The sequence below is a fragment of the Lemur catta genome, chromosome 15, assembly GCF_020740605.2.
Source record: "Lemur catta isolate mLemCat1 chromosome 15, mLemCat1.pri, whole genome shotgun sequence".
In the NCBI taxonomy this organism is placed as follows: domain Eukaryota; kingdom Metazoa; phylum Chordata; class Mammalia; order Primates; family Lemuridae; genus Lemur; species Lemur catta.
This window is the reverse complement of record NC_059142.1, coordinates 37,315,883-37,340,805: the sequence shown is the minus strand read 5'-3', so window position 1 is coordinate 37,340,805 and position 24,923 is coordinate 37,315,883. Positions and strand designations below refer to the sequence as shown.

The window sequence follows — 24,923 nt, the reverse complement described above, 5'->3', positions numbered from 1 at the left end:
ATAAAAGTGATAAATTTAATTTAAAATTAAACGTGATTTAAACTTTTATGCTTCCAAAGACATCTTTTAAAAAAATGAAACAACAAGGCACAGACTGGGAGAAAATACTTGGAAATCATACATCCAGTAACAAGATTTCTATTGCTTTTTGGCCTTTTGGCTAAGATCAAGTGTAGTAACAAGAATTCCATCAAGAAAATAGGCTCGGTATGGTGGCTCACTTTGGGAGGCCAATGCAGGAGGATTACTTAAGGCAGTCAACTTGGCAAAAGCATATATGAGACAATTGGGGAAAATTTAACATAGGCTGGGTATCAGATGATAATTAAGGAATTAAAATACTGGCCGGGCGAGGTGGCTCACGCTGTAATCCTAGTACTCTGGGAGATGGGAGGGTCACTTGAGGTCAGGAGTTCAAGACCAGCCTAAGCAAGAGCGAGACCCTGTCTCTACTAAATACAGAAAAATTAGCTGGGCGTGGTTGTATGTGCCTATAATTCCAGCTATGGGAGGCTGAGGCAGGAGAATCGCTTGAGCCCAGGAGTTTGAGGTTGCTGTGAGCTAGGCTGATGCCATGGCACTCTAGCTTGGGCAACAGAGCGAGAGTCCATCTCCAAAACAAAAAAAAAAAAGCAATTAAAATACTTATGAGAAATATGTACAGAAATATTTATAGGTAAAATAATATGTCTGGAATTTGCTTTAAAATACTGAAACGGGGATGAATAGACGAAATAAAAATAGCAGGATAGATAAATGTTGAAGTTTAATGATAGTATGTGTGGGTTCTGTGTATTATTTACTATTGTGTATATTTGAAGTTTTATTTTTATTTATATTATTATTATTATTATTATTTTTAGTAGAGACAGGGTTTTGCTGTGTTGCCCAGAGTGGTCTTGAACTCCTGGGCTCAAGGAACCCTCCCTTCTTGGCCTCCCAGGGTGCTGGGATTACAGGGATGAGCCACTGCTCCTGGCCCCATATATGTTTGTAGTTTTCCATGATAAGTTAAAAAAAATTAAGTTGAGAACTTGACCACTGTGGGAAAAGCCTTTAAGAAATCATTAAGGAGGCCGGGCTTGGTGGCTCATGCCTGTAATCCTAGCACTCTGGGAGGCTGAGGCGGGTGGATTGCTCGAGGTCAGGAGTTCGAGACCAGCCTGAGCAAGAGTGAGACCCCGTCTCTACTAAAAATAGAAAGAAATTATCTGGCCAACTAAAATATATATAGAAAAAATTAGCTGGGCATGGTGGTGCATGCCTATAGTCCCAGCTTCTCGGGAGGCTGAGGCAGTAGGATCGCTTAAGCCCAGGAGTTTGAGGTTGCTGTGAGCTAGGCTGACGCCACGGCACTCACTCTAGCCCGGGCAACAAAGCGAGACTCTGTCTCAAAAAAAAAAAGAAATCATTAAGGAAAGTGGGTAGCAGTATTATATAACTTACTTGTTTCAGCCCAATACCAGTCTATACTTTGTATACCTTGCAAAAATCTAGTTCTTTCATAACTGCCGTGCAGAAGTTGTCTTGAGTAGAGATTTAAGAGCAGAGGCAGACCTTTTGGTGTTCATGTTTGACCACATGGTAGTAGGTACTGATTAGCTTTCTGGTGTTCCTGGATTTCCAAAATGCACATAGATCTCTTAGAGCCCATATAAGTAGTGTGCTGTTAATAGCCATTAACATTTCTAAATGTGAATCAGCACCATCTTCCCCTCATGCAAATTCTCATACACAGCATAGCCTTCTCCTTTTTGAATGGTATCTGCCTCTTCCTCAATGTGAAAGGTCCCAGGATTTATAAACTGCTTTTTTTAGGGGTATAAAAATTTTACAGTTCTTAAATATACACACTTTTAATGATTATGGTGTATGATATGCCAAGGATATGTTCTTATTTTGTTTATTCATTATTTTCTCCTTTTTCCATTTTTCAGTACATGTACTAGCCTTAGCAAGTTCTGTTCCAAACTCAGGCACCTTGACCTGGCTTCCTGTACATCAATAACAAACATGTCTCTGAAAGCTCTGAGGTAAATTTCTTACAATAAGCATGTCCAGTAATCAGAAAAAATATGTACTTCTTAAAATAACTGAAATAAAGTTGGAATTGCAGGCAACTGTGTTTTATGGGTATATACTATAGTTTAGAATAGGTGTTTTGTTTTACTGCTTACCCAAATTACAATTATAGGACACATTAAAATGACTAGAGGTAACTAGGATTTCTGAACAGAGTAGTATAGTTTATACATGAATGATGAGATTTTTATAAAGGCTTGTTTTCAATAAAAGAAAAAATGGCACTTGTTATTATAACTCAGTGATTAAAACAGGGTTCTGGAGCCAGGTTATTAACAAGGTTTAGTAAGCAAACATAACCCTACTAAGCTTTTTTAAAACAAGATAATTTGAGGCTAAACCATAAAAAGTTGTGCCAATATTTGCCAGGTTTTGTGTTATAACAATGACAGCTTAATGTGGTTCAATCTAATATATGTAAAGTGCTTTAAAAAGGTTCCTAGCATATAGTAAGCAATTAAAATATCTTATTTTAATGTTCATATATTTTTTAAAGCATGTTACAGATGATGTATCTTAAAAGGAAAGTGAAATGCTCACTTTCTTTGGAAACTTCTCTTTTAATCAGCTTTTTATAAATGATTATGGTCTGACATATTGGCTGCAGTTATGCATAGTAAAAATTAAGCTATTAAAAGAAAAATATAGATTGAGTTAAGTAGAGCATAAGTAATCTAAAAATATGGTTCCTTTTAGATCTTCTTTGTGAATATTGAATACATGTATCTTTGACTGTTTCCCATATAGGATAATAAATTTGATAATGTAACAACTTCTATCATTTATAAAATAAAATATTTTCACATAAATTATTTATTTGAAGGCCTTGTGAGGGACATAGGGTAGACATTTTACAAATTAGAAATTCTAAAAAGTTGTCGAGTGCTAGGTATTATTGTGGCCTTCAAGTTCCTCAGAGTCAAGTGGGAGGAAAAAAACTATTAAACATATATTATGTAATAAGTACTATGAAAGAAGTGAGTGCATCTGTTTTGGAAGAACATAGAAAGGACTATGGCTAATCTTGGACTAAGAGAAGTTCAGACAGGCTTCCTAAAATGACTTGCCTAAAGTCAAACTACTAATGTTGAAGAATGAACTTGAACCTAGATCTCCTGACTTTATCTTCTGGGTCTTTTCTATAGGCAAGAATATTTAAAACAATTTATTCACTGTTTTCTAAAGAATGTCATAGAAAGCTTGGGGTTCCTCCATAGTCTAAATGTTAAACTAAACTGATAAGAGCAGAAAGAATCAAAGATGAAGCTGGAATTTTGAAGGCAGAGATTGAACACAAGATACTGTAGATTCAGCCTACAGAAACAATATTCTAGAAACGTTTCAGATGAGGAAATATAGAGAGCCTTTGTAAATTCTTAAAAGTCCTCATTATTACTTTGATACTGCAGATTGAATGTCTCTAATCTGAAAATCTGAATTACTCAAATCCAAAACTTTTTGAGCACCAACATGACACGCTCAAAGGAAATGCTCACTGGGGCATTTCAGATTTGGGCTGCTCAACTGTGTAAGTATAATGCAAATATTCCAAAATTTGAAATCCAAAACACTCTGATCCAAGCATTTCAGATAAGGGATACTTACTTTGTAATAGCACTACATGATGGAGAATCTGGGTTTGAATCTGAACTCTTACTAATCCATGTCCTGTCAAGAGACCTTTGAGATAGGTGATCAGTGCAAAAAGAATATAAAAATATTTTGAAAAGTATAAACCTCCATAAAAAGTCTCATATATCTGAAAGACAGTATTGTGCTTTGTGCTTGTTGATTAAGCTGGATTTGAGGTGACCCTATTAATGATATAGTCCCACATGAGCACCACAGACATTGATAAATCAGTTTTTTTGTGTGTGTTCTATGGGAGTGCCTATATTCACATTAAGTAAATATGTATATTCTTGTGGGGGAGAATGGTACTATATCCATTCCTTTATTAGATAGCAAATAAAATGAGACTTTGGTGCCTTGGGATTGGATTTAGTGATATGTTTGTCTCATTTTGTTTTATTCTAAGTGAGGGATGTCCACTGTTGGAGCAGTTGAACATTTCCTGGTGTGACCAAGTAACCAAGGATGGCATTCAAGCACTAGTGAGGGGCTGTGGGGGTCTCAAGGCCTTATTCTTAAAAGGCTGCACGCAGGTAATACTCCATGTAGTGCTTGTGAAATTCCAAGGAACCATGAGCTCTTTGTAGGTAGCCTCAAGATGTTTGTCTTGAGGGAAATGTTAGTTGTGTGTATTATTGACCAAAGATACACACTTAAAAATTAAAGTTTTGCCTTAGAATAAAAGAATGAGGAGAATTAACATCTGGCCAACATAAACTTGGGGTGAGGGCAAGGTGGGGAGATAACATACTCAGGATAAACCATAAGCAAAAAGTTACATGCAATTAAGTTTGTACTGAAAAAAAAAAACTTGTCATGTTGTTACTGCTGATGCTTTGTACTGGATAGGCAAAGAAGGCAGTCTTGGCAATTTCCACTTGTTTTTTAACCACCAGGAGTTTTTCTTAAATGTGCCAAGTATACAGCAACCTGCATTTTATAGCGTTGATGCTTATTTCCTGCCAGTCACATTACAAATCCAACATATTTTGTCGTTAAAAACTTTACTATTTCGGTGTTTTACAGTGAAAAAAGGAATTAACTATAGTACCTGGAAAGAAATGATCAAGGGTGAATTTAAATGTAATTGACAAAGTAGGGCTAGGCTCTACCGTATTTTATTAATAGTAACTAAAACCATAGCATGGATTCCATTAAAAATGCCTTCATTCTTTTACCATGATGGGAGGGGTTCTATTGTTTGAAGCAGAGCTTGGGCTATATGACTGCCTTAAAACAACAGCTTGAGCTTCTGGTTATTTATGGGATCCTGAAAAATATTGATTGGAATGCATCATTATCATCAATTACTTACCATCTGCTCTCAGCACTGTAAGCATGACGATAGAAGTGTGAAAATTATTTTAGCTTCATAGTCCCTCAACAAAATGCTGTGTGGGATATTTATAAGAAGTAAAATCCATAAAAACTAGGCAATGTTTATTCCATCTTTTCTTTGATTTGATGATAATATGAATTTGAATGTGGCCAGAACTGATTTTAAAAATACTGATAACCATGCTAATAATATGAATTCTACTGTTATGTGGTCATAGTTCATTATTTGGTGTTAATTGTCCCTTTGAAACTTGGTTTACTATATTTAGAATATATTGATGAATGTGTACATTCTTAAATCTTTCTCCTTTGAAACAATATCAGTAATCACTTTTTCTCTTTTTTAATCTTTCCAGCTAGAAGATGAAGCTCTAAAGTATATAGGTGCACACTGTCCTGAGCTAGTGACTTTGAACTTGCAGACTTGCTTGGTAAGCATCCCTTCCCACAGCCCTTCTGTTTTAGTAGTTCATTTCAGTAATACTATAATGGAAGTTTTAGTCATCAAGACCAGTGGTTTTTCTGCTACCACCCTAGGGACACAGTAGACACACAGATGACTACATGTTTGACAACACTCACTCCTAGTGGCTTTGACATAGATAAGATAGAGGGCAGCTCATGCAGAATTCCAGATAAGCTAACTGTAACTCCATCTTTTTCTTGTCTTCTTAAGAAAACTGTCTACTTTCTCAAAGTAAATTATTCAGAAACTTCAGTGTTTAAAATTGCAGTTATGCTTTATAACCGATTAAGATGTGTCAGTGGGCCGGGCACAGTGACTCATGCCTGTAATCCTAGCACTCTGAGAGGCCAAGGCGGGAGGATCGCTCAAGGTCAGGAGTTCAAGACCAGCCTGAGCAAGAGCGAGACCCTGTCTCTACTAAAAATAGAAAGAAATGATCTGGACAGCTAAAAATATATAGAAAAAATTAGCTGGCGTGTGCCCATAGTACCGACTACTTGGTAGGCTAAAGCAGGAGGATCATTTGAGCCCAGGAGTTTGAGGTTTCTGTGAGCTAGGCTGACACCATGGCACTCTAGCCCAGGTGACAGAGCGAGACTCCATCTCAAAAACAAACAAATAAAAACAGGAAGTAGAAGGAAGAAACAAAGTGTATTTGTTTTCATTTAGGTCTGCTATCTGATTAAACCTATCTGGATTTCTTTTTGGTACTTATTTTCACAGAGGTGTCATTTTTTGCTTATTTTTCTTCTATGATGCTAATGTCTATGGTTTTCTTTTTTTGCTCTTGTTTTTTTTTTTTTTTTTTAGCAAATTACAGATGAAGGTCTCATTACTATATGCAGAGGGTGCCATAAGTTACAGTCCCTCTGTGCCTCTGGCTGCTCCAACATCACAGATGCCATCCTGAATGCTCTAGGTCAGAACTGCCCACGGCTTAGGTAAGCATTTCTTGTTTAGCTCAAAAAAAATCAGAGAAAAGAAACAAAAGTCTCCTTCACCCATATTTATTCCTTAGAACTTTCAAATTTAATGGTAGACACTGCAGAGCCACTACCCTTTTAGATGCCCACCTACTTGCTTTGTACTTCATTTGATTACATGTACTTGGCATGAACCAAGGGGTAACAGTCCTCAAAGTCTATTACTTGCTAACCATACTAGAAAAAATCAACGTTTTATTTCATTACTTGAGAAAGAAAGAAAAGCATTTTCTCTTATTAATGCTTTTATATAATTTCATATAATAAAATTCCTTTCTCAAAAAGCATTTAAAGGCCCACACTGAAGTCATTTGTATTGTAATAACGATGCCAGGTATATAAAAGGGAGTACTATATTTGAAAAGAAAAAAATTCCTGCAAGAGAACCTCTTTTGTATTGATGGTCTTTCAGAACAGCCTTATTTCTCTATGGCTCCTCAGTTTGAATATGGGATTGGCTGAATATTTACTAAGAGTGCTGTATTAGTGTGCACATGGTGTCAAACCCTTGTTGATTCTGTAGGAGCACACAAGATGCTGTTTTGTAATGAGTAGGGATGATCCCCATGCACCTTTTTTGTTTTTTAAAACAAAACTTATATAACACTTATAAGTTAGATATCGTTTTATTAGGTGCTTTACAGATATTAATTCATTTAATCTCTGTAACACCATATAAGCACGTTATTATCTCCATATTATGGATGAGAATACTGAAGCAGCAAGAGGTTAAGTAACCCTCTCAAGGTATCACAACTAGTAAGTGTAGGAACAAGGAGTCACACCCAGGCAGTTTGGCTCCAGACCCATAAAACCATTTTTCTTACATATAATCATCATTGTAAAGCAATAAAACTTTCTGTTTTGATTATCACCTGGCCTGATTATAATTGTTAAAAAAACTTTTTCCTACAGTATCAAAATTCCTTAATATATGGTAGACTTGTTGATCAAAATTGGTAATATCAGAAGCCTAGAATAGAGTACTTCTCAGGAGCTCAGGAGGTAACCAAACCTCTCTCTCAAAATATTACACATTATTCCTTTATATTTGAGAGAGAGAGGGGTCTTCAGCTCTATCTTTCTGTATGGTTCATTATATTGTTAGAATAGAAAGGCTCTTAAAAGTTGTGTTGCAGTCATATCATGTTCTCCCATTAGATATAGCATTCATTTCTAATTGATTTTCAATTGATAATGATTTCACTAGCTTTAATGTTTTTTAGCTTCTGTAGTAATTTGTAAGCAAACATGTTAAATGATCTTTGGTACCATTGTACAGAGGTCATCAGACTTTTCACAGAAGAGAGTTGCTTTTGGTTCCCCAGCCCTGTGATTGGTATTTAGGTTGGTGTTTAGCAGTTGCTGAATAATAGGAGAATGGCTGCCAGCTCAGCTTCCCTCTCCACTGGGCCTCTCTGGGAGCGTGTGGGAGGAGGCAGGAAGCTTTCATAAATCTGGAATTTCATATTTGGGACAAACCTGTAATTAAGCTGTCCCTTCAGCACATTTTTAAAAAGCTATTTAAATCTGAGTGAACCTACATCTAAAACAGGGAAAGAAAATAATTTACTTCGGCAACAGATTAACTGAAATAGAGTATTTATCTCCATTTCCTTTGTTTTCTAGGAGCAGGCTGCCCTCTGGGGGTAAGCGGTATGCCATCAAGAAGGCTTTTAATGCATTTCATGCATTTTGGCATTAACTACAAGCTTCAGTTATATTCTTCTGTGTTCTTTGATTGTATCATCCTGAAATGTGGTATTTACAGCACCACTTTGTGATGACTCCATAAAAACGAATGGCGAGATCTGTATACAGACTTGCTTAGCTGTTAATGTCATTCTATATTATAAAGTCCTTAGGGAATAGGAGATTATTTTCTTAAATCCTTGATGTTTTAGTAAACCCAGTTTTCAGAGACCAAGAACATGACTTTCACTTTGTTTTTTTAACAGAATATTAGAAGTGGCAAGATGTTCTCAGTTAACAGATGTGGGCTTTACCACTCTTGCTAGGGTAAGTATTTCCATTGGATTCCATAGGCTTTGTTAGGGACTTTTATTTCTTTTTTTATATATGTATTTTTTATTTTATTTCAATAGATTTAAGGAGTACAAATGGCTTTTTGTTACATGGATGAATTGTATAGTGGCGAAGTCTAGGCTTTTAATGTACCCATCACCTAAATAGTGTTCATTGTACCGAATAGGTAATTTTTCATCCTGCACCCCCCCAACCAGCCTGCCTCTTTTGAGTCTCCAGTTTCCATTATGTCACTCTGTATGACCATAGATTAGCCCATTGCTGCTTAGCTCTCATTTATAAGTGAGAACATGAGGTATATTGGTTTTTGTTCTTGGGTTACTTAGGATAATGAACTCTAGTTCATCTAAGTTTCTGCAGAAGACATTATTTCAATCTTTTTCATGGCTGAGTTGTATTCCATGGTGTGTGTCTGTGTGTGTCTGTGTGTGTCTGTGTGTGTGTGTGTGTGTGTGTATATACACACACCAAATTTTCATTATCTACTCATCAGTTGATGGGCATTTAGGTTGGTTCCATATCATTACAGTTGTGAATTGTGCTGCAACAAACATATGATCGTAGGTATCTTTTTTATAAAATGACTTCTTTTCCTCTGGGTATATTCCCAGTAGTGGGATTGCTGGATTGAATGGTAGATCTACTTTTAGTTCTTTGAGAAATCTCCATACTGTTTTCCATAGAGGTTATACTAATTTGCATTCCCACCAACAGTGTTTAAGCATTCCCTTTTCACCTCATCCACACCAGCATCTGTTGTTTTTTGATTTTTTAGTAATGGCCATTCTGACAGGGGTAAGGTGGTATCTCACTGTGGGATTTTCCATTTCCCTGATGATTACTGATGTGGAGCATTTTTAAATATATTTGTTAACCATTTGTTTCTCTTCTTTTGAAAAATGTCTGTTTACCCACTTTTTGCCCATTCTGCCCACTTTTTAATGATGTTGTTTTTTTTCTTGCTGATTTGTTTTGAGTTCCTTATAGATACTGGATATTAGTCCTTCATCAAATATATAACTTATGAATATTTTCTCCCATTCCATAGGTTGTCTATTTACTCTGTTGATTATTTCTTTTGCTGTGCAGAGACTTTTTCATTTAATTAAGTCCCATTTATTTATTTTTATTTTTGTCATATTTGCCTTTGGAGTCTTAGTCATAAATTCTTTACCTAGGCCAATGTCAAGGATAGTGTTTCCTTGGTCTTCTAATATTTTTATGGTTTCAGGTCTTACATTTAAGTCTTTAATCCATCTTGAGTTAATTTTTATGTATGGTGAGAGAAAGGGATCCAATTTCATTCTTCTGCTTGAGGCTATCCAATTTTCTAAGTACCTTTTATTGAATAGGGTGTCCTTTCCCCAGTGAATGTTTTTGTCTGATTTGTCAAAGATCAGTTGGTTGTAGGTATTTGGCTTATATTTCTGAGTTCTCTATTCTATTCCATTGGTTTGTATGTCTGCCTTTATACCCATACCATGCTGTTTGGTTACTGTATAGCTTTGTAGTATAATTTGAAGTTGGGTAATGTGATGCCTCCAGATTTGATCTTTTTGCTTAGGATTTCTTTGGCTATTCATGCTTTTTTTTTTTTTTTTTTTTTCCTAGATAGAGTCTCACTCTGTTGTCCGGGCTAGAGTGCTGTGGCATCAGCCTAGCCCACAGCAACCTCAAACTCCTGGGCTCAAGCAATCCTTCTGCCTCAGCCTCTCCTGAGTAGCTGGGACTATAGGCATGCGCCACCATGCACGGCTAATTTTTTCTATATATTTTTAGTTGTCCAGCTAATTTCTTTCTATTTTTAGTAGAGATGGGAACTTGCTCTTGCTCAGGCTGGTCTCAGACTCCTGAGCTCAAATGATCCACCTGCCTTGGCCTCCCAGAGTGCTAGGATTACAGACATGAGCCAAAACGCCCAGCTTACAATTTCTTTCATCAGTGTTTTATAGTTTTTGTTTTTGATACTTTATCTTCAATGAAAATTCACCAGCAGGATGGAATTTTTATTTCAGAAGAATGGGTAACAAAGGAAATATAGAATAGTAACAGAAATGGGAGTGAAAAAACCGAGGCGGAACTCTTCTATGCCTGGTGTTCCTGAGCATTCTCACGCTATAGCTACAGACTTGCTGATAACCAATAAGAATACCAACTGCTCTGGAATTGCAGACATGCATTGAGAATATGACACTCCTTCATGAGACTTGATTCTCCACAATTTCATAAGATTATAAAATAAACAGAGATTTCTTAGTAATCTGTGAAAGAAACTTGGTTATTTGGTATGTGACTGGTGGATGAGAATAAGAAACACACAAGTCTGGTTTTAAATGGAGAGGTTTTTAAGAGATTTTCTGTATTCTCCTGAAGATTTTAGTACTTAGAGTAGTTTATAAGTCACTGTGTAGTAATAGTATTTAAAATTGTATGGACGTTGACCAGTGTTATGAAATGGGGAAAGTCATCTGCTTTCAGACAGATTGATGGAATACTAATTGGGTAGGAGCCAGCACATGGCATAAAACTTGCTTTCCTCCCTCCAAAAGAAATAGTTTTCATTAAGTTATTTATGGTTGAAAGAATCTCTATAGTAGCCCAATATTAATGTTCAGCAAATTTATTCTCTTGTAGTTCTAAAATGTTAGGTACTTTAAATGTGAAATAATTGAGAAATTTCTGCCGTGTGTGGTGGCTCACACCTGTAATCCCAGCACTCTGGGAGGCCGAGGCGGGAGGATTGCTTGAGCTCAGGAATTCAAGACCAGCTTGAGCAAGACCCCATCCCTACTAAAAATAGAAAAAAAAATTAGCCAAGCATGGTTTCACGTGCCTGTAGTCCCAGCTACTCGGGAGGCTGAGGCAGGAGGACCTCTTGAGCCCAGGAGTTTGAGGTTGCTATGAGCTAGGCTGACGCCACAGCACTCTGGCCCGGGCAACATAGTGAGACTCTGTCTCAAAAAAAAGAGAGAGAGAGAAATTTCATTGTGATCAAAGTAAGCGTTTTACTTTTAAAAATAAAATGTATAACTAATGGAATAAGATAAAAAGTGAAATTAGAATGACAGCAACTCTGTTTTCTCATGCTTTAAATAATTTGTCCTATAATGTTTTTGTACTTTGTAGAATTGCCATGAGCTTGAAAAGATGGATCTGGAAGAGTGTGTTCAGGTAAGATTGTGGATTTTAATTCAGAAATACAGTATGATAGAAACTTAGATAATACACGTACATCAGAATGTCCAGTTCCTTACCCTAGTGTAGCACACTGTAGTGCCTGGCAGCACTGGTGATTTCCTATTTATTGAGATGTCTTCCAGGCATACTGGGCAGAGGTGTTCATGGTATGTGTGTTAAAGAACTATGAAAATACAATCAGGTTGCCATTAGAGAGAAGAGAGGCCCAAGTGTTCAGGCCATAAAGTTGTTAAAATATTTCCTTAGACCAACAGAGTTAATACTAGTAAACAATTAAAGCCCCATCACACTGATCTATAGTACCACCTTTTCTTACCTTTACTGTACCCTGGATCCTTAAATCAATTGCCCTGGGACCTGACTCTGTATGAAACTCATCCCTTAGGGGATACTGACCTCCTTGTCAATAATTTTTATTACCAATTTTAAGAGCTTTGAAATTATTGATTAGAGAGAAACTTTGAGGGGAGGGATTCCAAAAGCAAGTTAGGGTAATGAATTTTTTTTAATGGTAAAACTGAAGATACTTCTGTAACTGTAAAGGTCACTTTTTTTATTTGAAATGAAATCTTACTCCCTACTCTGTCGCCCTGGCTAGTGTGCAGTGGTGTCATCATAGCTCACTGCAACCTCAAACTCCTGGGCTCAAGAGATCCTCTGCCTCAGCCTCCTGAGCAGCTGGAACTGCAGGCACATGCCAACATACCTGGCTAATTTTTTCTATTTTTTTTTGTAGAGCCGGGGTCTTGCACTTGCTCAGGCTGGTCTTAAACTCCTGACCTCAGGCAGTCCTCCCACCTTGACCTCCCAAAGTGCTAGGATTACAGGCGTGGTACAGCCAGGCCACTTTTTTTTTTTTTTTTTTTTACTTACTGTCCAGATATTTCTTATTAAACTAAAACTTGTTCACATCCATTTGTCTCTCTTACATGCCTGAGTGTCCTCTATGTCCTTTCTAATGTTAGTCCTTCTGAATGGACATCCCTGCCTGTTCCACCCTCTCTCTGTGCTGTTTCTCAGCTCTTGTGAAGCTGTGTGTAGTAGTAAATAATGATAATCTCAGAGTTGGAGAAGAACTTGAAAAGAAGCACTCATTTATTTTCAGTCACAAATTATGAAAGGCTGTTCTTCCTCCTTGAATGTTCACAGTTAACTCAGATTCCAGCAGCACCTGTCTACCACCCTTGGGGAAATAAATGACACCCAAGATATCAATCCTGAGTTGTAGCATGCCTTATTAAAAAGATATTTGGGCTGGGTGTGGTGGCTTATGCCTGTAATCCTACCACATTGGGTGGCTAAGGCTGGAGGATCACTTGAGGCCCAGAGTTCAAGAACAGCCTGAGCAACATGGTGAGACCCTGTCTCTACATAAAATTTTAAAAATTAGCTGGGCATGGTGGCATGCACCTGTAGTCCCAGCTTCTTGGGACGGGAGCTGAGGCAGGAGGATGACTGGAATCCAGGAGTTGCACCGAGACTGTGTCCCAAAAAAAAAAAAAAAAGATATTTTCTGGGTGTAGTGGCACATGCCTATAATCCCACCAAACTCCGGAGGCTGAGCAGCGAGGATCACTTGAGCCCAGAAGTTGAAGACCAGCCTGGGCGACAGAGTGAGGGGAAAAATGTTATTTAGATAGACCAAATTATCTAAAAATTTCAAAATTTGCAACCTTAATTTTTTTCATGGAGCACTGTCTTCTGATTGTTTTCTGTGATAGTTCTAAGGAGACAGGACGAAGTCCAATGAGTAGTACTTCAAAGGACAGATTTTGATTGATTTCAGAAACAAAACAGAAATTTGAACAGAGCTGTCCAAAGATGAAGACTAGAGATGCGTTCAAACCTGGCTTGGGTGGATTCTTACAGAACAGGTTCAGGTAGCTGATGGAATTTAAACCTTCACATTCTGTTATTTGATAATTGCTTATCAAGCTTTCTAGACCAGAAATGTAGTCAAAAATGAGGAATGACCCATGATTTTATTTGGAATTATACCCAAAATAAACTTACTTGTTTCTTTCAGATAACAGATAGCACATTAATCCAACTTTCTATACACTGTCCTCGACTTCAAGTATTGGTGAGTGTGACTTTCAAAGTTATATATATTTGTTGGATTTAATCAAAACCCAGTGCTCTAGTTTCAAAATGTAGCTCTTGACTTTCCTCTTAGTGTTTGGCTACCATTTGGGGAAGGGATACTTCTCCAGATTGTCAGCTTACTGAGGACCAAGGTTGGTCCTTGAGCGAAGTGGAAAACTGAGATAGGAACTGGAAAAGTGAAATGGTTTTTCTGTTAAACATGACAAATCAAGGCTTTGCTAAGAGAATTTCTTGCTGTTCTTTTCAGTGACACTGCAGGAAGGGTTTCTGTTTAATTGTTCTGTATCCAGGCTCATTTTTGGTGTTTGTTGGCATAGTACTATCCAAAGTTGGGTCAAAGCTTCTAAGTTTCCCAGAACCAAGAATTTAAGGAAAATTGATGAGATTTTTTTAAAGCCTATCTTATTTTGTTTATGAACTAGTTCACAGTCATTACATGAATTTATAAAATATATTTAGAATCACACACAAAAACATCAGTCATTGATTGCCAAAAGCATAACCCCAGCAACTCTAGTTTGCTTCCTTCTTTTTACCATGTGGATCTAGTGATAGTTCCATATTTGTCAAAATCAAATCAAAAAGGTCTGCTTTCTGATTTTACACAAGCCGTTGGCTAGAGGGATGCCAGAAGATATTTCAACATCCTTTCTTGCTCTATTTGGCTGCAGAGTCTGTCTCACTGTGAGCTGATCACAGACGATGGAATTCGTCACCTAGGGAATGGGGCCTGCGCCCATGACCAGCTGGAGGTGATTGAGCTGGACAATTGCCCACTAATCACAGATGCGTCCTTGGAGCACTTGAAGAGCTGTCACAGCCTTGAGCGGATAGAACTCTATGACTGCCAGCAAATCACACGGGCTGGAATCAAGAGACTCAGGGTAAAGATGGCTACATAACTCTCCAGCTCTGGTGCTCTCAGTACTCTCCTTTCCTTTTCTTTTTTTTTTTTTTTTTCATTTTCAGATTTAGATTCTTGTTATATTTACATGGACATTTAGCAAGGATAAAAATAGAGTGCAAACCTAAAGGTAGATAGTTTTTTCTTGTGGTTCCAGATGGAAATTTAGGAAGAAAATTCCCACTGAAGGGAAGTAAAGTAAGTCTCCTCCCAGCAGAGTCTCCCATAACATCCAGGGCTTAGTTACAACTTCAGAGTGAAAAAAAGCACATTTTGGTTCTAAAGGACAGAAAGGAATAACATAAAGAAAATGTTTGGGTAAATGGGATTTAAGAATTTAATTTGTATTTCTTTTTGACATCAAACCCTTTTCTTGGGGTTCTTATTTTTTAAGACAACACATGAAGTAAATTTTTACCTTTTATTTTTGACCCCATCCTCCATAATAGGTCCATGAATAGCCAAATGACTACAAGACAAGTTGCAAGCAAGGAAGTTATAAAAAGCTGGATGAATCTATATGTTAGATTATTGGGCTCAACAGACATTTATTGAAACATCTGCTTCACACCTGGTGTAGGAAAGACACTGTGCTTAGTCCCTTACCACCAACCTCTAAAGAAAAATCCATGTTGGCCATGTAGCCTTGAGAAAATATTAATAAAAGAACACCAAACCTCATTTTGAGTTCCAGTTGGCCTCAGTTCCTCCTCTCCTTTCAGACACAGAGGACTGAGAGCGTATCTGCACTGGGGAGGCCTCACAACCGTATTTCTTCTACACCAAAAGAGAAGAGCCACAGGTCAATCAGAGCCTCTACTGTGACCCGCATATACTAGGGTTCCTAGACCTGCGTGGCTATCAGTAATCTCTTCCGTTTCTGAATCCTGAGGAAATCTATTATCTGGACTTCAACACACTTAGCACTTTTCCACTTTAATTTAGCTGTTTATGTGCATGCCAAGGCTGTAATCACCCCAGAGCAGAACCCCGTCTTGATCATTTTTGTACTCCTGTCACTTAACTAGCACATTGTCTTGAACACAGTAGGTATTCAGAAATAGTAGTTAAGACTAGAAGAATGTTATTAAAAGAAGATAATGAGGTTTTTTTTAATATCAGAAAAAAGCATTGTCCATGATGACTTGGAAAAACGTAAGTTTAAATTTACGTAGCTTCTTTCAGCAATGGGAATCCAACTGGGAATTCCTTTGGGACAAAATAAGAAATGAGTGTGATGTTTTCCCCCAGTTTTATTGTTAGGAAAACAAGTACAAAAGTTATATGAGTTGATCTGGTCATTTAGAACAGCCTCGGACGGAACAGAGTAAAACCCAGTCCTCCCAGCATCCTGAGCAGTGCTTATCCTCCTCCCTGGTTTCAGGTTTATTCATCCCCTTGGTGGTTTTTCTGAGAAGCAACATTGTACTTTCTGTTTATTCCCTCTCTCAGTTATGTCTCTGTCTTGTTTCAGACCCATTTACCCAATATTAAAGTCCACGCCTACTTCGCACCTGTCACTCCACCCCCATCAGTAGGGGGCAGCAGACAGCGCTTCTGCAGATGCTGCATCATCCTATGACAATGGAGGTGGTCAACCTTGGCGAACTGAGTATTTAATGACACTTCTAGAGTTACCGTGGAATCTCTCCAGTGGAAGCGACCCCAGTGTTCTGGGCAAGGGTTACAAAGTGAGGGCAGTGTCTGGATCCCCAGAGCCACACATACATACACGTACACACCCTCATCCCCATCCACTCACATTTTGTGACCATGAGATTGACGTTCATGCTGGCTTTATCAAGTGGATTGGTAAAACTTAACCATTCCTGTTGGAGGTGCCCAGAAGAAAATCACAGGCCAAGGTGGAGGGAGGGGGCATTCCAGCAAACCCAGTGTTAACTGCTACTGTGGTTTCTTTGTTTTGTCAGAGGGTTTCTTTGAGGATTTTGGTACAGTAACTGCAGTCCTCCAGGGTCAAGAAAAGCATGGAAAAACTATATATGATGTATCCAGGGACCAGAAGGAAAATTTCTTTGTATCCTAAAAATGGTAGCCATCTATTGTGACTACAGAGCTTCTGTGCTTCCTTGTTTCCATGCCAACATGCTGAGCATGCTCACAAAGAAGGCTCATCCATTCCTCTTGTGTTTTAGTATTTGGCCCAGAGGTTTCCTAAATGGTTGCATTGAAATCGCTGTGGTCCAGATGTGATTACTTATTCACTTAAATTGTCACTGTCTGTAGCACACATGTGCACCTGTCTTCCATTCTCTGTTGCTCCCTCCCACACTCTTGCTCAGTCTGTCACCTGTTCATAATCTGCCTATTCACACTCAGTTGTTACTCTTTTGCTGTTGTGTTTACAGTTTGCATTTTGGATGATTAGTTGGGGTTACCAAACATTTATAAAAGACATTATCAATAAATATTTTTTTAATTCTAAATTTTACCATTAGGGGACCCTGCCTGAATCTTTGCCAATCTGAAAGGAAACGATAACAAAATCAAGAAAAGTTATGAGAGGAAATTGAGCTAAAACTATTTTGATGAAAACAAACTTTGCCTTTTGTTTTCTGTTACATCTTGTGACATATGATAATTCACATGATGTGCCCAGTATTCCCCCTGCACATTTTTCCTTCTGTCAGGCTCCACCAACTTAATCAGGAAAGAGAGAAGTGCATCAGTAGGAAAAAGTGGAATGGCAAATCCAAAAACTGGGCCTGAGAGTCCCTACTACCCAAGTTAAGACGTTATTGGTGAGCATTATCGTATGTTCACTGAAATCTAGGATTGATCAGTGGCATCTCTGACCTGTGTCTGTGAGGTGGTTTTGCTTTAGCAGGAATGCTGCTGTGGGAGCTGTGCGGTCCAGCCAGTCGATTGCTCTTGTTTTCCCCCATTTCAGCCTATCAGGGATAGAGGAATGGCCCTATAATAGCTGGTCAGCTGTGTCAGTGTTAATGGTATTGTACCTAATACTGGTGCCTTGAAGGACCAGAACTTTTTTAGAACCTGTCAAGCATCACCGTCTGCTGCTCCATACTTGCCCTAAATGAAATACAAGAGTAGCCAAGTGAAGGATTTGGGGCAACCAAAAAGGAACATTGAGAGGAAGTAGGGGTATCTCTGCCCAGCCTGGGAACTTGGGCACCAGAACTGAGAGGAGGGGTCCAGTACCTAGGACTCAGAGTCCAAGAAGAAGCACACACACACACACACACACACACACACACACACACACCCCGCACCCAAGAAAATCATAGAGGATGAGGAAAATAAAATGAGTTTCTCAAGCACATGAAGTAGATTTCTTAAACCCCAAGATTAGAAACCTAATGTGATTTTTTTCATAGGGTGATTTTTATTTTTGGTCTTTTAGTACATAAATGTGAATCCACCATGATATTAGAGCATCTTCTATATCAGCAGCCCCCAACCTTTTTGGTACCAGGGATCGGTTTCATGAACAATTTTTCCACGGACCAGGGCGGGGAGGCAGAGCTCAGGCAGTGATACAAGTGATGGGGAGCAGCTGTAAGTCTGTAAATACAGATGAAGCTTTGCTGGCTCACCCGCCGTTCACCTCCTGTTGAGCGGCACACACACCCCACCCCCGTTCCTAAGTTTCATGTAAGACAATTTTTCCATATCTTACATGGAGTGGGGCGGAGGAGGGGCAGTGGAGTTCTGAGGCCCAGTCCCTAACAGGCCATGGCCTGGGGGTTGGGGACCACAGTTCTATATGATCCATACTGTTAAAAGGCTTATTTTGTTTTACTTTTATGTTTTAAGAGACAGAGTCTCACTATGTTGCCCAGGCTGGCCTCAAACTCCTGGACTTAAGTGATCCTCTTGCCTCAGCCTCCCAAGTAGCTGGGACTAAAGACATATGCCACCATGTCTAGCTTAAAAGGCTGGTTTTAATGCTATAGTTGCTGGTTTTACCAGCATAAGTAAGAATAAAGTCTGATTTATTTCTCCACTGATTTAGAAGGCAATCGGATGAAAGGGTCCTAGAAGTCTGTACTACCATTCATTATTTAGCATATTAAATTTGTTTTAAATCCTATTATATTATGCCCCTTTGAAAGCTCAGTTTTTTTTCATTCCTTTTTCCCCTTACCCTCTTTTTAAATTACCTTATTTTTTTGTTTTGTTTTTGTGAATCATAGTTCCATGTCCATTTTTAAATTACCTTATAAGGAATATATATATTTTTGGGTTTTTTTTATTTTATTTCAGCATATTTTGGGGGTATAAAAGTTTAGGTTACGTATATTGCCCTTACCTCCTCTCCCCCCTAGGAATACATATTTTTTAAAGTGAGACTCACTCTCCTGGCCATATACCCCACACATACAAATACACACATGCATGTACATGCACTTCCAGATGTAGTTGATAATATTCAGATGCCTAGGTCACTCATTCAAGTAGAACTAGAAGAGAAACATATTTAGGGGCCATCTGCTCTACAGTATAAGTTTGTTTTGTTTTTTTTTTTCTTTTAGTGCTTGAACAAATTTACCATAAAAGCTGGATTGATTAGTGAATATGGATTTGGATTGCCCAAGTTGAGGCCATTAAGGTACTTCTTTACTTAAAAGAAATGATAAGTTTAAAAGACCCTATTCACCAGTTCTTGAAGATCTTGGAAATGCCATGTTTCTCTACACAAAGGGTGCACCCACATGCAGGTCCGTGTGGACTTGGGGCTCACGATCCCTGCTCTTAAGGCAAACTCCAGCCTGTCTGGGCCATGAACAGAGTCAAGTGAGAGAGAACAAAGACCTGGAGTGTGCAGCACTGGCTTGTATGTGGTCAGGCAGGAGCCTTGTTCCTTTCTCAAGAAAACTTCAGGACCATCAAGCTTGGAAAGAAATACGTTTTTAATGCTGATTTGCAGCCTATGCCAGCTGAGGAATATGCTAGGACATTGAGAACGCAGAACATGGTAAGTTTTGGTCAGGTGTTAAGGATCCTGCTGTCTGAACATAATGCTTCCTGTCTCAACATCCAGAATACTTTTGAAAATTCCATAACGCTCAACATAGGAAAAAATTCTCCCTAGGAAAAGCTTATTGGTCCAGTTGTCTAACTCATTAGCCACTCAGAATATGCCTTTTGTAATGAAAAAATACGGAGTGAACAGAGAGAAGAGATTTGGAATAAGTAAGAAGGTACTTCAAAGCTAATGCTATAAACCTGCAGTTGGGCCAGGGGGAGGAATTATTGTTGTGTCTCTAGAGAAAGTTCTTTCTTGCTCTGTCACCCAGGCTGCATTACGGTGGTACAAATCATAGCTCACTCAAACTCCTGTTCTCAAGTGATCCTCCCCCCTCAGCCTCCCAAAGTGCTGGGATTACAGGCACGAGCCACTGGGCCTGGCCTAGAGAAAGGTCTTGAACATCCAGATCATCTCTTTTTCTAAGCAGCCTTTCCCCCTAGTCTCATCCCGTACATTTTCCAGCATTATTTGCTACATCAATGTCTTCTACATCTCCTACATCAGCCCCACTGGAGTGATTCTAGCTCCTTTTTTTTTTTTTTGCACTGATGTCTACCATTTCCTTCCCAGATCCATCCTTCCCCTCTATTTAAAGCCTCCATCTCATCACCAGCAATGCTGCTGATTTAGTCTCAAATGTCTCCAGTCTAGCTGCTGCTTTTAATCCTTGTCCTGATGCAGGGGCTATCATGGGCAGCCTTATATTCAGTAACTGTCAGGTGGCCTCAGCCATTTTTCACTGGGTGGTCTTTGATATTTGCTTACTGGATGTGAATTGAGTTTAAAATCAATCTGTTGGATATGAGGAATAGGGGATCTGGCTTCAGCTTTTTCCAATATTTGGAATATGAAAGCACATTGTACTTTATGTAAAAAATGTTTTCTCCTCGTGTTCTGCTCTTTACTGGATGTAAAAGTTTTCCTCAAATCATTTTTGTAAATTTCCAGTCTGATTTCCATATCCATTAAGTTGGTTTAGCAGACATATAAGGCATAAATTTCACATATCCCTTGTATCAGACATTTTAGAGGGAAACCTGGTAAATAATTTTATGATGCTTTATTTTCGGCTTTCTAGGCTATTTGAATAGTTCAGTATAGCCATGATGCTTCAGAGTAGCCAAGTTCTTTTATTTCCTCTTTTTTAAAAAAAATTTCAAAATAATACAGGGGTACAAATGTTTTTGGTTACATGGATGGCTTTTGTAATGCTTGAGTCAGGGCTGTAAGTGTCCCCATCACCCAGATAGTGTTCATTGTACTCATTAGGTAGGTTTTCACACAATCCCTCCTCCCCCTTATTTCTTGTAATTGTCTTGTAAAATGCACTGTTCCTGGCTTGATAGCCCATGAGTGCCATGGGGGACTAAACAAGGTATGTGATAGAAGCTGTCTTGGCTTGAAGTTGTTAGGCAGTGTGAAAGAGTCACTGGAAAGAAGAGAGTGCTTTCCATTCCAGCCTGCCTGTGTGGGCAGTGTATTCTTAGGCGACTGTGTTTTGGGGAGAAGAACACTCAAAGATCATGGTTGACCCTTGGCCATTTATTGTGCTGAAAGTCACAGACTGCTCATGCCAGTTGTCAGCAATGAAAGGAGTGGTTTAAAGGACATTGCTTTATTCTGCCTTTTCTCTCCTTATGTGCATGATTTAAGTAAGGGTAGGTTTCTATCCCTGTTGTGTTTTCTGGCTGAACAGACTCTTTCAGTAGTATGCTCTGAGCTCTGGAACATTTTACAAGAAGATTGCTGCTTCTATCTGCCTACCAATTCTAGGGTCTTTAACCGCCTCAAACCCCCAGGCAATGTGAATTAGCCAAGTCTTGTTTGAGAATTGTAGGATGTTTGGTTGGAGGTCTTGAGGCAGACCTTCTCTCCCCTTACAATGATCTTGGACCAAAGAATTCTAAAGCAGTAGGAGGATAAGGGGAAATATGGAGTCCTAGCCTTTCCTCATCTTTATTTTTATCATAAATCTTAATTATCTGATTAGAAGATACAGAAAGCTATCTAAGACCCTGTCAGTAGGGTATTATTAACCCAGGTAATTTGGGAATAAAATTTGGTTATAATTGATATATCAAAACACCCTAACTTGACATCTTGATTTTCCAGCAAAGAATATAGGCTACTCAAGCAACAGCTACTCTAACCTTGCCTTCTCACTTAGGACAACTCTCTACGGCCAGAAACTACCATGTGAGGCAAGTGAGTTTTTTGCATGAAGGGCTTCTGCAGCTTCCCCCTCAAGTCAGGTCTACCTGTTTTATTTATTTTTATTCTTAGAAACATCAGTTCTGTGTCTCCAAAGACTTTTATCCTTAGGAAAATAAGTATATAACCTCTCCGCTGAGTTTGAATGAATCTTTGGAGCCCAAGAGAGTTACACTTAATTTTCAGGAGAAAAAAAATTTGTTGGACTAGCTCCCATGTGGGATGTTAAGAGAAAGTCCATATGCACTTCTTCCATCTCTGCCACATGTTTTTTTTTTTAATAAGTCCTTGTAGAGTTCAGTTTGCAGATGCTGAGTCTCAGTGCTTCCTCAGCCAGGGGGGTTTATTGCCCTTGTAGCAAGAACCATGAGCAAGGAAAACTGTATCAGTGGCCCTTCCTATGTTATATGTTTTCTAGTGTCTTATTTTGAAGAAATGGCATGGGGACATGGCAGATGGGGGTCAAAGTAGAGAATTGGTTCTAGAACTGGGGTACTTTGTCTCATGTGCAGCATCTGTTCTGAATATGTAGTGACAGCTGCCTCACAGGTGGGTACATTTAATCTCTTTTCCATCTGATGATCTCCATGCCCTTTTTACTGACAGAGGGCTTCCACTTTCTACACACTTAACCAGAGTCATCCAGATGGGTGAGTATTGGCACCACTGAAGAACCCCCAGTGCTTCCCAGCTGTGTCTGGGTGTGGTTTGGGTACTAGGACAAGAGCAGGTGGGCAGCATGTGAGAATCCTCACCCTAGAAAGAGATGGGAGAAGAGAGACATCCAGACACATACCTTTTCTCTTCTGCCAGGTCCCAGGAACCCAGGGAAATCTTTGAAGTGATGTCTTTTTTGTTCAGGTGGAAATAGAAAACTTTGCCCCACTGTTTCTCTTGTCATTGTCTCTTATTAATTCAAATTTGTACCACACTGCTGCTCACACACATGTATGTGTTTCTTACCTTAACCTAAACCTTCTCAGCCCCTGAAGTCATTATTCTACTCTTTTTTTTTTTCTTATTTTATGGCACTAGAGAATGAGAACCTAAAGTCTTAGAAATCTTAACTTGAAAAAGAATCTCTAACTGGCATGGTTTGATTAATTACCTTTCTCCTGAAAGATGAATGATTTTCTTTCCTAGTGCTATATAATAGATCTTGAATAAGTGAAACCTTTGCTGCTACTTTCCTGGGTTTACATCAGTTTTTTCTTCCCTTAATAATTTCTTATCTGTGCTTCTCTGATGACTGTTAATTTCTAACAAGTGCAGGAAGGGGTGAGCTTGTGATTTCTTCTCTTAATCCCCTCCTCACCCCACTTCCAAATTACACACTAACCTCTATCTCCTAGAGCCTTTTGGCACATGTACAAGATTGGTGGGACCGTGCTCATCAGAAGCTACCTGTGTTCCTTCTCACCATGCTGCAGCTCTCAGAGCTGACCCCTGAGTATCTGTGACTACCCATCCCAAAGGGTTACTGTAGAGGGAGAGAGGCCTTAATTTTGCTTTTCTCCATTCCTGTTTTATGACTTGGCCTTCAGATCTTTCGCACTCTGGCCGCCTCCTTTTTCCTCCCAGGAATTGCTTCCAGGTGACCTGCCACATGCATTTCCCAGCTGCTCTGCTCACCTTTGCCCACCTTCCAGTGACCCTGAGAGCACAGACCTGAATCATGTGGCCTGTGCAGAGCTCAGAGAACTGTGAGGACCACCCATGCCTGTTAAGACTCTGCTCGGGGACAGAGATGGATGGGTAAATGGTGCTGTTGGAGAAATTTTTACCTTCAAACCAGGCTCTGTGTCATCCCTGCACCCCTCACCCCCACCCGTTCCCTGAGGGGGTAAGAGGCAGAGGGTGATCCCAGCCACTTGGCCTAGCCTGGAGTGCTGCGGTGTGTGGAAGCCGCTGCTTGCTTGTTTCTCCACCAGGCCTGCTCCAAATGCTTAGCCAATCTCTGGGGCCAACACAGTCCCTACATGGCGACTTAACACCAGGTTCCATTAGCTGTCCAAGTGACTGTGTTTCCACCCAATACTTTTGGCACTTCAGGATGGGGGGAGGAGGGTTATTTAAAATAAATAAAAATCTAAGGTGGCAGTAGAGGATTTCTTTTGCTTTAAAATCTTTGGACTAAAAAGATGTTTTTATATATAAATATATAAAGTAAATTGTTATGTAACTATTATTGTTTCCTGTATGTTCTAATTTTGTTTTATGATGTAATTAAAAGAAATAAGCTGTGAAGACTTTTCATTTTCCTGTGGAAATAGCCTGACTTGGAGCTGTGATTCTTAACTTCCTTGAACCCTCCGACTGCAAAGGCTCCTAAGGCTGAGTGAAGGGACTTCTTGTGGTATCCTTACATTTTTTTAATAGCCTTTATTAAGTACTCATTTATTTATCCATTTAATAACCTATTTGATACACTTTTAGTAGCCACCGTTTAATACCCTGAACTCCACTTATTCTCGAGAAACACAGAAGACATAATATAAATCAGAGCTGCCTTAATTAACTTTATGGCTAAAACCTGAGTCCCTTATCTCTGTGCAGAAGCATGCATTGTCCTTACCTTGACTAGGAAGGGGTGAGGATGGAGCAGTGTAATGGTTAAACACACAAGCTCAGAAGTCACATGACCTCTCTGTCTTCCTTGGTAAGATGGGGATAACAGTATCTACTTGATGGAGTAAGGAAGATTAAATGAGATGATGACATATAGTAAACACTCATATGTTGGCCGCTGCTATTCCCTTCATTTCAACCAACGTTTCCATATCTAGTCTGTGCTAAAGGCTTCCAGGACTGAGATACACAAAGGTAAATGCAACAGGGTCCCTATCCTTTTGGGTAGAGATGAGCAGTGGAGCCAAACTGGCAACCTAAATCTAACTCTCGTGTTACCTGCCCTGCCGAGAAAAACGCTTGGGTAGACCTGTG

At 39.0% G+C, this 24,923-nt stretch overlaps 1 protein-coding gene and 1 long non-coding RNA gene across 2 annotated transcripts in view; both read left to right on the top strand.

Moving 5' to 3' along the window:
- FBXL20 (F-box and leucine rich repeat protein 20) overlaps nucleotides 1–17,207 on the top strand; it is an 82,572-nt gene extending 65,365 nt beyond the window's left edge. The window contains 9 exon segments of the mRNA XM_045526364.1: nucleotides 1,938–2,033; nucleotides 4,121–4,247; nucleotides 5,409–5,483; nucleotides 6,329–6,459; nucleotides 8,460–8,520; nucleotides 11,674–11,718; nucleotides 13,772–13,828; nucleotides 14,523–14,735; nucleotides 16,230–17,207. Coding sequence (XP_045382320.1) covers nucleotides 1,938–2,033; nucleotides 4,121–4,247; nucleotides 5,409–5,483; nucleotides 6,329–6,459; nucleotides 8,460–8,520; nucleotides 11,674–11,718; nucleotides 13,772–13,828; nucleotides 14,523–14,735; nucleotides 16,230–16,337 — 913 coding nt within the window. The 3' untranslated portion in view covers nucleotides 16,338–17,207.
- Nucleotides 17,208–19,014: 1,807 nt separating this feature from the next.
- LOC123620826 lies at nucleotides 19,015–24,227 on the top strand. Its single transcript, XR_006728964.1, has 2 exons — nucleotides 19,015–19,715; nucleotides 21,882–24,227. It is a non-coding gene; the product is annotated as an uncharacterized LOC123620826 (long non-coding RNA).
- Nucleotides 24,228–24,923: the final 696 nt, after the last annotated feature.